Source organism: Oncorhynchus kisutch, linkage group LG6 (assembly GCF_002021735.2).
Source record: "Oncorhynchus kisutch isolate 150728-3 linkage group LG6, Okis_V2, whole genome shotgun sequence".
Lineage (NCBI taxonomy): Eukaryota > Metazoa > Chordata > Actinopteri > Salmoniformes > Salmonidae > Oncorhynchus > Oncorhynchus kisutch.
Window position 1 is genome coordinate 37,926,509 of NC_034179.2, and position 13,676 is coordinate 37,940,184.

Genomic DNA, 13,676 nt, shown 5'->3' on the forward strand with positions numbered 1-13,676 from the left:
CCCCTTGCGCGCGCCCGCTGCTCTCTTCACGGAAAATAAAATAAAACCCTGACTCGAGAGTACGGATATAAGGAGCATCAACCTAGTTGTAGAAACAAGTAGGAAAGTTGTTAATTCACGATGAAGGACCGTACACACGAGCTAAGGGTGGTAAGTGATTATATTTGTAATTCTACCATACTGTATTCGAGACCCCAGAAGCAAACGGTGGTTATTCGGAGGGGTTGGGCGGAAGGTGCGCCTCACTTATTTCGTGGGAGTTGAAAGCAGTTGTTTTAGAGTAGAACATCTTTTTAAAGTATTTATTGTCATTTCATAACAATGATGTACATTTCTGGGGATCCGTTTTGCTAAGTAGGCTATCAAGGTAAAACTTGTTTCACATGTCCATATGGAAACGCAACGTGTGAGAGGACGGTGAAAACATTGGCACCCGTCAGGTGTCGTAGAATGTTGTCCATTAATAGGATAGTTGTTGTACATTATCTTTATATGGGAATTGTTAATAAAAGCGCGAGTGAAACTTGTTTTACCCAATGTGATTTCACTTGTAGTCTAGCCAGTGTGTCAAATTATTAATGAATTAGCTTCTAGCTTCCTATAGAAAACGGTGTATTAACTATTGTTTTATTAACTTGCCTTCTCCGAATGTGTAGTGCTTTACTTTCCCCATTAATTCCACATAGGCTAGTTGTATTTTATCGGATAGGCTATATCCAAGTGTTTATTAACGATCTTGAGTCAATTAACATCTCAGTGAAACCTTACTAACATTTTAAATCACGTTCATCTTCAGATAGAATTCAGACTCCTTGACTTTTTCAACATTTTGTTACGTTACAGCCTTATTCTAAAATGTTTACATACAAAAAAAAAAAAATCGTCAGCAATCTACACACAATACCCCATAATCATAAAGCGAAAGATTTTTCGAAATCTTAGAAAATGTATGAAAAATAAAAACAGAAATACCATATTTACATACATATTCAGACCCTTTGCTATGAGACTCGAAATTGAGCTCGGGTGCATTCTGTTTCCGTTGAACATCATTGAGATGTGTCTACAATTTGATTGGAGTCCACCTGGGTAAATTCAATTGATTGGACATGATTTGGAAAGGCACACAACTGTCTATAAAAGGTACCACAGTTGACAATGCATGTAACAGCTAAACCAAGCCATGAGGTATAAGGAATTGTCCATAGAGCTCAGAGACAAGATTGTGTCAAGTCACACATCTGGGGAAGGGTACCAATAAATGTCTGCAGCATTGAATGTCCCCAAGAACACAGTGCCCTCCATCATTCTTAAATGACAGCTCCAGAGTTCATCTGTGTGGATGGGAGAACCTTCCAGAAGGACAACCATATCTGCAGCACTCCACCAATCAGGCCTTTATGGTAGAGTGGCCAGATGGAAGCCACTCCTCAGTAAAAGGCACATGACAGCCTGCTTGGAGTTTGCCAAAAGGCACCTAAAGGACTCTCAGACCATGAGAAACAAGATTCTCTGGTCTGATGAAACCAAGATTGAACTCTTTGGCCTGAATGCCAAGCGTCACGCCTGGAGGAAACCTGGCACAATCCCTAAGGTGAAGCATGATGTTGGCAGCATCATGCTGTGGGATGTTTTTCAGCAGCAGGGACTGGGAAACTAGTCAGGATCACTGCAAAGATGAATGGAGCAAAGTACAGAAAGATCCTTGATGAAAACCTGCTCCAGAGTGCTCAAGACCTCAGACTTCGGGGGGCGAAGATTCACCTTCCACCACGACAACAACCCTAAGCACACAGCCAAGACAATGCAGGAGTGGCTTTGGGACAAGTCTCTGAATGTCCTTGAGTGGCCCAGCCAGAGGCCGGACATGAACCCGATCCAACATCTTTGAAAATGCTTAAAAATGGCTGTGCAGCAACGTTCCCCATCCAACCTGACAGAGCTTGAGAGTATCTGCAGAGAAGAATGGGAGATACTCCCCAAATACAGGCGTGCCAAGCTTGTAGCGTCATACCCAAGAAGACTCAAGGCTGTAGTCGCTGCCAAAGGGGCTTCAACAAAGTAAAGGTCTGAATACTTATGTAAATCTTATATTTCAATTTTTGTAAAAAAATAAATTTAAAAAAAGACCTGTTTTTGCTTTGTGATTATGGGCTATTGTGTGTAGATTGAGGGGATTTAATCCATTTTTAGAATAAGGCTGTCACGTAACAATGTAGAAAATGTCAAGGGGTCTGAATACTTTCCGAAGGGACTGTATCTCTTTAGCGCTTCCTTTCTATCTCACACACACAGTGGGGGAAAAGGGGGCATTCCTCAGTTCTCAGAGGAGCTGCGTTAGCATCTGTGGATGACAGTCGACACCTGGTTTCTCCCCGAGAGGTACCACACTGACCAATCGCAGTCCGTCTCACATGAGTGATATCCCAAATGTAATCTAGGAATGGTTTCACAGAGAGTCAAGATTTTTCTTTTTATAGAGGGGGACAATTTCTTACATACACTACATGGCCAAAAGACACCCCTTCAAATGAGTGGATTCAGCTATTTCAGCCACACCCGTTGCTGACGTGTATAAAATCTAGCACACAGCCATGCGATCTCCATTGAAAAACATTGGCAGAAGAATGGCCTGTACTGAAGAGCTCAGTGACTTTCAATGTGGCACTGTCATAGGATGGCACTTTTACAACAAGGCAGTTTGTCAAATTTCTCCCCTGCTAGAGCTGCTCCTGTCATCTGTAAGTGCTGTTATTGTGAAATGGAAACATCTAGGAGCAACAATGGCTCAGTCACGAAGTGGTAGGCCACACAAGCTCACAGAACGGGACTGCCGAGTTTTGAAGCGCGTAGTGTGTAAGAATCATCTGTCCTCGGTTGCAACACTCACTACTGAGTTCCAAACTACCTCTGGATGCAACTTCAGCACAATAACTGTTCGTCGGGAGCTTCATGAAATGGGTTTCCATGGCCGAGCAGCTGCACACAAGCCTAAGATCACCATGCTCAATGCCAAGCGTCGGCTGGAGTGGTGTAAAACTCGCTGCCATTGGAGCAGTGAACTTTGGAGCAGTGGAAATTAGTTCTCTGGAGTGATTAATCGCGCTTCACCATCTTCACCATTGTCCGATGGACAAATCTGGGTTTGGCGGATGCCAGAAGGACTATACCTGCCCGAATGCATATTGCCAACTGTAAAGTTTGGTCGAAAGACGAATAATGGTCTGGGGCTGTTTTTCATGGTTTGGCTAGGCCCCTTAGTTCCAGTGAAGGGAAATCTTAACGCTACAGAATACAATGACATTCTAGACGATTCTGTTCCAAATTTGTGACAAAAGGTTGGGGAAGGCCCTTTCCTGTTGCAGCATGACAATGCCCTGTGTACAAAGCAAGGTCCATACAGAAGTGGTTTGTCGAGATTGGTGTGGAAGATATTGACTGGACTGCACAGAGGCCTGACCTGAACTCAAGAGAGTGGAGGCTGTTATAGCAGCAAAGGGGGGACCAACTCTATTTTAAGGCCCATAATTTTAGAATTAGATTTTCGACGAGCAGTTGTCCACATACTTTTGGTCATGCAGTGTATGACTGCCCAGTCATTGTTAAACCTCTACATTAAGTTCAAATCCATTTCAGGCTCCACAGCTTGCTGCTATTAAAAAAGCCATTTCACACTGGAACGTCATGCTGCGGTGGCTGTTAAACACCACAAGACAGCATGACTGGAGGGTGATATTTCCTCTCATATTCAGTGCAATAATGAGTTGCAGTCACTGTCCAATGTTCTGTGGTGCAGGAATTTCAACAGTTTAGGATTCTGTCACTGTCCATGGTGCTGACATATCAGCTATTAGATTGATTTGTTTACATCAGGCATTTTACATGTGACAAAAACACCACAATACATTTTTCAGACATCAAAAGGGGTCTAATGGTGAGATCCACTTCCTAAGCCACCTGTTGAGTAGATCCAGCTACACCTCAATCCCTAATTAGTTTCATCTTCCCAAATTATGCAGTGTCTAACTTCATCTCTGCTCAATGTTGCTTCTGAGTTGTTCAGTGTAGGAAGACATGCTGTGGCTCTGTGTGTGTGGATTCTGGAGATGACTGCTAAGAATTGAATTAGCTATTTTTGAGACCATAGGAAGCCAATGGAATTGGTCATAGATGGTTTTGTGTATTCAGATCCTGTAGCCCGCCAATGGGGTTATGCAATATTATCACCTTTGCCATGCCCTGCATGCATCTGACTGGATATGGGGGTCTGAGAGAGAACCTGGTGCTGGTGTGGAATCATCACACAGGCATTTGATTCAAAAAGTGTACGGCATGGGTGGGTATGTTGTCCAATCGGGCTAGGAATTGCCAGGGACCTCACGATACTTTGATGGCGATACGAGATACACTACCATTCAAAAGTTTGGGGTCACTTAGAAATGTTCTTGTTTTTGAAAGAAAATAATATTTTTGGTCCTTTTTTTCAAATAACATCAAATTGATCAGAAATACAGTGTAGACATTGTTAATGTTGTAAATGACTATTGTAGCTGGAAACGGCAGATCATTTTTTTTATGGAATATCTACATGGGCATACAGAGGCCAATTATCAAGTACATTAGTGTCTACTTTGAGAAACAGATGCCTCACGAGTCCTCAACTGGCAGCTTCATTAAATAGTACCCGCAAAACACCAGTGTCAACGTCACCTGTGAAGAGGCGACTCTGGGATGCTGGCCTTCTAGGTAGAGTTCCTCTGTCCAGTGTTCTTTTGCCCATCTTAATCTTTTCTTTTTATTGGCCAGTATGAGATATGTCTTTTTATTTGCAACTCTGCCTAGAAGGCCAGCATCCCGGAGTCGCCTCTTCACTGTTGACGTTGAGACTGGTGTTTTGCGGGTACTATTTAATGAAGCTGCTAGTTGAGGACTTGTGAGTAGTGTATATTGCGGTGCTCACAATTCTATATGTATTGCAACTCGATGCTGTAATTTTATTGCGATTCGATGTTCCAACCATATTACTCACAATATGTCTGCTGCAGATGGACGAGAGCCATGAGAAAACAAGTTTTGATCAGTCATGGATATGAAATGCTGAAAACAAATTGGCTCTCTATTGAAATAGGAGATGGGGCTCCCGAGTGTTGTAGCGGTCTAAGGCACTGCATCTCAGTGCTAGGGGTGTCACTACAGACCCTGGTTCGATTCCAGGCTGTATCACAACTGGCCGTGATTGGGAGTCTCATAGTGCGGCGCACAATTGGTCCAGCATCGCCCGGGTTAGGGTTTGGCCGGAATAGGCCGTCAATGTAAACTAAATTGCCTGGTTAAAGAAAATAAAACAAGCAATGAAGGAAAAATACTGATGTTTTGGTGCAGGTACAGCCAACTAGCATAAAAAGACATCGCGATGTTGTCAAAACAATACGATGTATTGTCTAAATTAATATCCCGATATGTATTCGATTGTATTTTTTTTAATTTTCCCCGATCACTATTGTCCGATGGTTAGAGTGCTATACCAATGCTGTTCTTAGTTGTTTGAGATCTTGGTGTATTCTCAGAGATGCATCATGTCTGTTAGTGTATGCCAGTGTTGAATTGTGTATTCACTGGTGCCCATTATGAAAACCTCTAGATACTGTACTTCTCAAGGGTCTCTCGTAGATTGTAGAACAGCATAAAGCAATGGGATTGTCCAAACTGCCCATGGCCAGTTCTTGGTTAGTATATAATGCTTACATGTTGTCTGCATAATATCTTTAATATCTCAGCTATGACACTTATTTAATGTTATTGATGGTTCCTTTTGACCACTTGAAATATTATGTAACTCTTGCCAGTGACAGCATTGACTGTTTTCTCTGAGTGTGATGATGAGTGTGCAGATGGAGCTGGAGTTAGAGTGAGTCGGCAGAACAGCGGTCGTGACAAGGCATGTCCTCCCTAACCATAGAGCGGAGAGGGGGGGGTGGAGTGGTCACCACTCTTTCTATATCGCCCTCCCTTTCTCTTTTGTGTGTGAGAGGAGGGTGTGTGTGTGGGTGAGAGGACGGTGTTTGCATGTGTGGTTTTTTTTTGTGTCGTGGAACGTGTAGGCTAATGGAGATAATGTGGTGTCACTGTGGGCTGATGGCTGTAATGACTATGGTGTAGCAGCATAGAGCCAGGAACCCTTGTCTCCCTTCCTGTGCCCTCCCACAGCCTATGTGTAGGAGCAGGATGAGTGTGTGACGGTGAAAATGCTCCCCCACTACTTCCATGGGGACTATTAGGTTCGTCATCAACCTCCACCTCTCTTAATGTCAACCATCAAATTTCCTTTTTTTACATTTATTGTGAGGCAAAGAATCAAATCTGTGCTTTACAAGTACTCATACCTTGATTACATTTAGAAGATTTTATTATAATGAGTAAAGTCTAAATCCAATATGCTTCTAGATAAGCAGGGTTTACAATGGCATCAATAGCCTGTTTCTGCTAATTGCATTTTGCTCCCAAGTATATTTTCATCCTATTTGCTGGATATCTTTGGAATGATATAATTTGATCTGTCTTCATCTGGTTTCCTGCTTGTTCACTAGCCTTGATGTCTTGGTGTTATTACAGGCGTCTCGAATTCTGGCATGCCAGGCTAGCTTTAAGGCGATATTCATGGAGGCTAATTTCCTTCTGTGGCTGGCTAATGCTTCTCAATAGAGGCCAAAGGTCAGTGGGAATTGGGTGATCAGTGAAAGAAAATGGGTATGGGTAGAAAAATGTATTGCCTGATTCAAGCTGTTGAGGTAGCAAAGGCTCTAGTGTTGATAAATTAGCATTTCCCACCCATGTATACCAACATCGTCATTGAGCCTTCTTCAATCACAAGGGCCTGACTATGTATGCGACATGCATTCGGAAAGTATTCAGACCCCTTGAGTTTTTCCACATTTTGTTACATTACTGCCTTATTCTAAAATGAATTACACCCCCCCCCCCCTATCAATCTACACACAATACCCCATATTGAAAAAGCAAAAACTGTTTTTTAGAAATTGTTGCAAATGTATTAAAAATAAAAAACATATCACATTTGCATAAGTATTCAGACCCTTTTCTCAGTACTTTTTTGAAGCACCTTTGACAGCAATTACAGCCTCGAGTCTTCTTGGGTATAACACCACAAGTTTCGCACACCTGTATTGGGGGATTTTCTCCCATTATTCTCTGCAGATCCTCTCAAGCTCTGTCAGGTTGAATGGGGAGCGTCGAGGCACAGCTATTTTCAGGTCTCTCCAGAGATGTTCGATTGGGTTCAAGCTCTGGCTGGGCCACTCAAGGACATTCAGACACTCCCCAAAGCCACTCCTGCGTTGTCTTTGCTGTGTGCTTAGGGTCGTTGTCCTGTAGGAACGTGAATCTTCGCCCCCCAGTCTGAGGTCCTGAGCGCTCTGGAGCAGGTTTTCATCAAGGATCTCTCTGTACTTTGCTCCGTTCACCTTTCCCTCAATCCTGACTAGTCACCCAGTCCCTGCCACTGAAAAGCATCCACACAGCATGATGCTGCCACCACCATGCTGCACAGTTGGGATGGTGCCAGGTTTCCTCCAGATGTGACACATTCAGGCTAAATAGTTCAATCTTGGTTTCATCAGACCAGAGACTCTTGTTTCTCATGGTCTGAGAGTCTTTTAGGTGCCTTTTGGCAAACTCCAAGCGGGCTGTCATGTGCCTTTTACTAAGGAGTGGCTTTCGTCTGGCCACTCTCCACCAATCAGGCCTTTATGGTAGTAGTGCTGCAGAGATGGTTGTCCTTCTGGAAGGGTGAGCTCTGTCAGAGTGACCATCAAGTTTTTGGTCACCTCCCTGACAAAGGCCTTTCTCCCCCGATTGCTCAGTTTGGCCAGGCGGCCAGCTCTAGGAAGGGTCTTGTTGGTTCCAAACTTCATCCATTTAAGAAATATGGAGGCCACTGTGTTCTTGGGAGACATTTTTTTGGTACCCTTCCCCACATCTGCGCCTCGACACAATCCTGTCTCAGAGCTCTACGTACAATTCCTTCGACCTCATGGCTTGGTTTTTGCTCTGACATGCACTGTCAACTGTGGTACATTTTATATAGACAGTTGTGTGCCTTTCCAAATAATGTCCAATCAATTGAATTTACCACAGGTGGACTCAAATCAAGTTGTTAACATCTCAATGATGATCAATGGAAACAGGATGCACCTGAACTAAATTTTGAGTCTCATAGCAAAGGGTCTGAAAACCTAAATAAGGTATTTCTGTTTTTTTATTTGTAATGTATTTGAAAAAATGTCCAATAACCTGTTTTGCCTTAGTCCAGGTTGTTGTCCCACCTAGCTATCTTAAAGATGCAATATGTGGAAATTGCTCAGCTGAAAAATTATAGTAGTTAGCCTAATTTAATTTTGTGACCAAACAAGCAAGTATAATGTAGAGAATCATTGTAGCATCTAATCTGCTCTGAAATACATTTTCCATAACCAAAAATATTGTATTTTCAGTTGTTTTGAAGCTTGTGTACAAAACCGAAAGTAAAAGATGAAAAAAATGAATTTAAGCACGGGCAGCATAGAAATGGCGCACATAGAACAGATCTACCACTTCTTAGACTTGCTTTCAATTAGAATGACCGATCAATAACTCACATATCTATGTGAATTGTGTCAGGTCGCCCAAAAAGTTACATATTGCATCTTTAAGATGAATGCACTAACTGTAAGTCGCTCTAGATAAGATTAATTAAATGCATGAGATGTGACAGAGACAGCATACAGAGGAGGTGAACCCTGACCCTGTGTCCACGTCCTGAACCTCCCCAAGGACCCCTCTGGTAGAGGAATTAAACATACATGCTTTTAAGGACTCATTGCATCCACCCCCAGCTGCCAAGGTCTATGTGATGAGGATAGCACTTCCTTCACGAATCCCCCAGAGAGAGCCATCCTTCCCTGATTTCGCCTTCTTTTTGGGGATCAATCGGATCCTTTGTCATCACAGGTGTCTTTTTCTCTGGCTGCAAATAATTATTTTACTTTGTTGTTGACGTTAGATAAACTAGTAGAGTTGCACTAGGCATGACAAATGTGGAAGTTGCCAGTTCATTTTTAAAATCTGGTTTTCAGGCTCTAGGCAGATGGTCTTTGATGCTTTTTAGATGCATTTTCTACATCCACATTTTGAAAATGTATTCATTTCTGTTAATATTGCCTTGTCTATGCACCTTTAGGGGAAGGAGACTGAGGAAGAAGATGATGTGGCAGTCAACATGGAAAAAGATCGATTTATGGATGAGTTCTTTGTACAGGTAAGCCCCAGGTGTGTGTGTGAGCGGTGAGTGCTCTGTCTATGTACACCACTGAGATGTACACAGGCACTGCACAGGACAACTAAATCAGAAATTCTGAGGTCCATTCAATTATACAAAACATTGTTCATCAAGTGCCTTTTATATTTCTGCTGAATACTTGTAATTTAGCTAAGAGGTCCAATTAGCATCATCTAAAGTTGCAAAGAAGAACCCCGTATTCAAGGTTAAATAACAATGTGTTGAAGCAACGTTTGGCTTGCCTTCTTCTCCCACCATTTGCCTCTTTTACACTGGTTTAATCTTAATGTACACAGCAGCCGACTGTGGGCCATATCGTTTTTTTTGGTGCAACATATATGTCTCAGTGCTGGCACAGGAACTTATGTCACATGGTCCAGATTTGGTACAAATGTGGGATATGAGCACTAGGGGAGAGTTGGCACTTTGACTATGGGCAGGTCTAGCATTTTTACACTGAACATCTGGTTAGGTATGGCAACCAGACCTGGCCTACTTGTGGACCCTAATTTCAAGTGGTAACTGGGCCAAATGTTCAGTGGTTCTTGTAGATTTGGGGCAGAAAACAAAACCCACCAGCAGCATTTACACAAATATAGGCTAACTCCTTTAGCATTAGCATTGGTTTCCGTGGACAGGAAAAGGCCATGGAAGGTTCTGCCTAGGGCAGCACAATTAATCAAATTCACAACGAAATCACAATATTTACATGTTCAATATCCATATCGCACGAGATCCATATCGCATGCAATATTTTGAAATGCATCTCAGCCGCATGTAACGTCCGTTTCTATAGTTTACTCCGTTTTCTTTCTCTTGCGGCTGCTTCCCACAAACACCAAGCCCCGCCCCCTGTCACTCAAGCAACACAGTTCCTCCTCTGTTAGATTCAATATCATACTGGATACCGTTCTGTTGGGTGATATGGAGTCAACCTATTGTTCCAAACAAGAACGGTGCTGTTTTCTTCTTTGCGTCTTAATATACACTGTAAGTCATTATATTTCTATGATTCCAACACTTTACTCAAGTGTTTTGATCTATATCGTGTGTCAAATCGCAATATTTGGTAAAGAAATCACTATTATATATATTTTTTTGCCCATATCGTGCAGCCCTAGTTCAGCCTCACCTGTAAGTGGTGCTGACTCTGAGTTGAGGATTTAATCTGTAATTCAGCTGGAGTTTATCCTGTTTCTAACATTAGCTACTTCCATAACTGAACAGGCCCTTGTTATGCGTGAAGCAGCGGGGTTGCCATGTTTGTGCTCAGCATTTGAGCTCTGAAGTCGATACATCTCACTGTAGGTAGGCAATGTCTTGCGCTCCCAATTACAGATGTTCAAGCTCCTGCGTCATTACTTCAGACACATCTTCCGTGAGCAGTCCTCTTCCAAAGTAAGGGATCAGTCAGCAAAGAGCCCATGCCGTATCGAGATACACATCAAGCCATCAACCATAGGCCTCTATGGGGGTGGGGCTTGGTGCTATCTGAGGACCATAGAAATTAGCTATCTGTGTTTGATATTAGCATGGTACATACAGCACCGTTCTGAACCTGCTGATTTGATTATTTTAGCATCCGATTCCTTACCCTCCGACTGGCTTAATCAAACCTCCCCCTCACCTCTCCCATGATGCACCTCTTCCTATATTCCCAAGACAATGTGTTCTTAAATCAACTTACCTGATCAAATAAAAGTGGATAAATCAATACATAAATTTAATTTAGCTCTAAGTACAACATATTCCACAGGGACTGTGATGGTATAATAACTTAAATCCCCTCTGCTCTCCTCTCTCTCATTGAAGTCTTCCTGGCATTGCTTCCTCTACTTTAACAGGCATTTTCCCATCAGGCTGCCCACATGCAGTGTCTGAGCTCTCTAACAGCACGCTTAAATACTACACCATGCTGAGCTGTAGAGGAGCACCATACTCAGCTGAGAATCTCCCTAGCTACCAGGCACTGTGCAGCGTCCGTAGTGGTGGAATACACACGTTGACGTAACCAACGTCTCTCTCCTCCACGAGTGATATTTAGACCAGCTCCCTATAGACACACACTGCACGCCGATGACATCACTGAGGCCTATAACTAAGTGTGGTGTGCTGTGATGGGGCTGATATATATATATATATATATATATATATATCATATTTAAAAAAAAAAAACCTTTTTTTAATTAGGCAAGCCATTTCAGAACAAATTATTATTTGCAATGACAGCCAAACCCGGACGACGCTGGGCCAATTGTGCGCCACCCTATGAGACCCAATCACGGCCGGATGTGATACAGCCTGGTTTCGAACCACTTGCACTGAGATGCAGTACCTTAGACCGCTGCGCCACTCAGGAGACAAAATAATGGAATGGGCCCAATACGGTTTGATATATTTATGACAATTATATTAGGGGCATATCTACAGAGACTGCATGGGCTACATCAAGTAAAACGCTCTATGTTAGCTTGCCTGTTTTGATTAGGCAATTGGCCTCTAATGTGCTAACAGATTTTGTCTCCCCAAATCTGAGTGATATAACACATTTGTCCAAACAGAAATCATATTAAGTATAGATGTTATGCTTTTTTAAAAATGGGCTTCTTTCTGGGTCCTACATCATTACCTGGTCTGCTTGTGGATGGCCTCCTCGAGTGGGCTTGTTGTATAATGTCTCCCTCTCTGTGTACCAGGTGGAGGAGATCCGAGGCTTCATCGAGGAGCTCTCAGAGAAGGTGGAGGAGGTGAAGAGACAACACAGCGCCATCTTAGCTGCCCCCAATCCTGATGAAAGTAAGTCACTCTTCTCCTCTACTCTTCCTCCCTGGATGAAAGGATGCGAGATGGAACAAGGGAGAGGGAAAAGGTGGGTGGTAACCTTCACAGATCATGAAATTAGATTTTTGCAAAATGGTAGGAGGCTATTTGCCTCCTACAGACACACACACGGTCATAGGTAGTGCATACTACCTCTGAACCTCTCTTTCATTACAGCCTAGTTATACATCAAGAGTTATTATCTGTTGAGCCCACATGCTATACTAGCAAGCCCTATGTTACTCTCAACCTGCAATGTATTCTTCTCACACCCTTACTGTTTTCTTATCAGTGATGGCAGCACATGTAATGTGTGAAAAGGAGAGGAGACTCAAACACTGCTTGTTAAGTTCAGGAATTTGATAATTTACTTGTTGAATTGAGGTGGAGAACAGCCCATTATGTGAATACCCTGGCATGAGGACTTTGGTGTTGTTGGTGTGGAGTGGTGTCTACTCACACCGTTTATGGAAGGTCACTCACTCTCTGGAGAGGTGTGTGTGTGTGTGTGTGTGTGTGTGTGTGTGTGTGTGTGTGTGTGTGTGTGTGTGTGTGTGTGTGTGTGTGTGTGTGTGTGTGTGTGTGTGTGTGTGTGTGTGCGCGACGCCACCACACTTACTTTCAGTATGTATGTGTGTGTGCGCGCGCGCGACGCCACCACACTTACTTTCAGTATGTAAGTTAATGTGCCACAACTTCATTTTAATTAGTGTATAGATATCCTTCTGTTTTCTTTGGAAGTTGAAATATAATCATTTAATTGCATTGTATAAAATAATGCATGTAGTTATGCATGGATGCATTTGCCCCCCCCCCCCCCCCCCGCAAAGATAAAAGTTCCTATTTTTATCAATCAAAAAATGTTAAACATGGCCAATTAATTAAGAGATTTCCCTAACAAGCACTAATCTCCAATGCATTCTGGTTGGCCTTGCAGAGAAGAACCACTGGGTTTAATGATGGTGGAAAAAGAAAAGCCACCATTTGCATTTATATTCATCGACAGACACGTCAAGTGAAATATTAATACATTCCAATTATAGACTACTAACGTTGGGCAATTTTTCACCTGGGTTGCATTTGGAGAGAGATGCAATGTTCCATCTCCCATTAAGTCTTATTAGATGAATATTGGTATAATTACCAAAGCTCTCTTGCTAGCGTAGGAAAGTATCTGTGTTGAATTCACAGTAACACGTATGACATTTCACTGAAGTACAGAGAGAAATGCTTTAATTTGTTGATCTGTTTTGGTGTCATTAGAGAAGTGGCTCCATTTTGAGTATAAGGGGAATCAAAGTGAAGCATGTTCTTCAACTGTCACCGAGTATAAAAATATTTTTTCATCACTCAAGGGACACACACACACACACACACACACACGTCAGATTCAACTCCCCACCCACTCAGCGCTCCAACTAGCATAACATGGATTGTAAGTTATTTTGAATAAAAGTATCTTATGACCATATTGTTAAGACATTATTGTCACAGTCCATTGGCTACACTACTTGCTTAATGC

At 42.5% G+C, this 13,676-nt stretch overlaps 1 protein-coding gene across 4 annotated transcripts in view; it reads left to right on the top strand.

Moving 5' to 3' along the window:
* The window catches only part of LOC109892793 (syntaxin-1A), a 36,328-nt gene continuing 22,652 nt past the window's right edge, over positions 1–13,676 (top strand). For all 4 annotated transcript variants that reach the window (XM_020485574.2, XM_020485572.2, XM_020485576.2 and 1 more), the window contains exons 1-3: positions 1–150; positions 9,236–9,313; positions 12,031–12,130. In XM_020485574.2, coding sequence (XP_020341163.1) covers positions 121–150; positions 9,236–9,313; positions 12,031–12,130 — 208 coding nt within the window. In that variant the 5' untranslated portion in view covers positions 1–120. The remainder of the gene's footprint in view (positions 151–9,235; positions 9,314–12,030; positions 12,131–13,676) is intronic.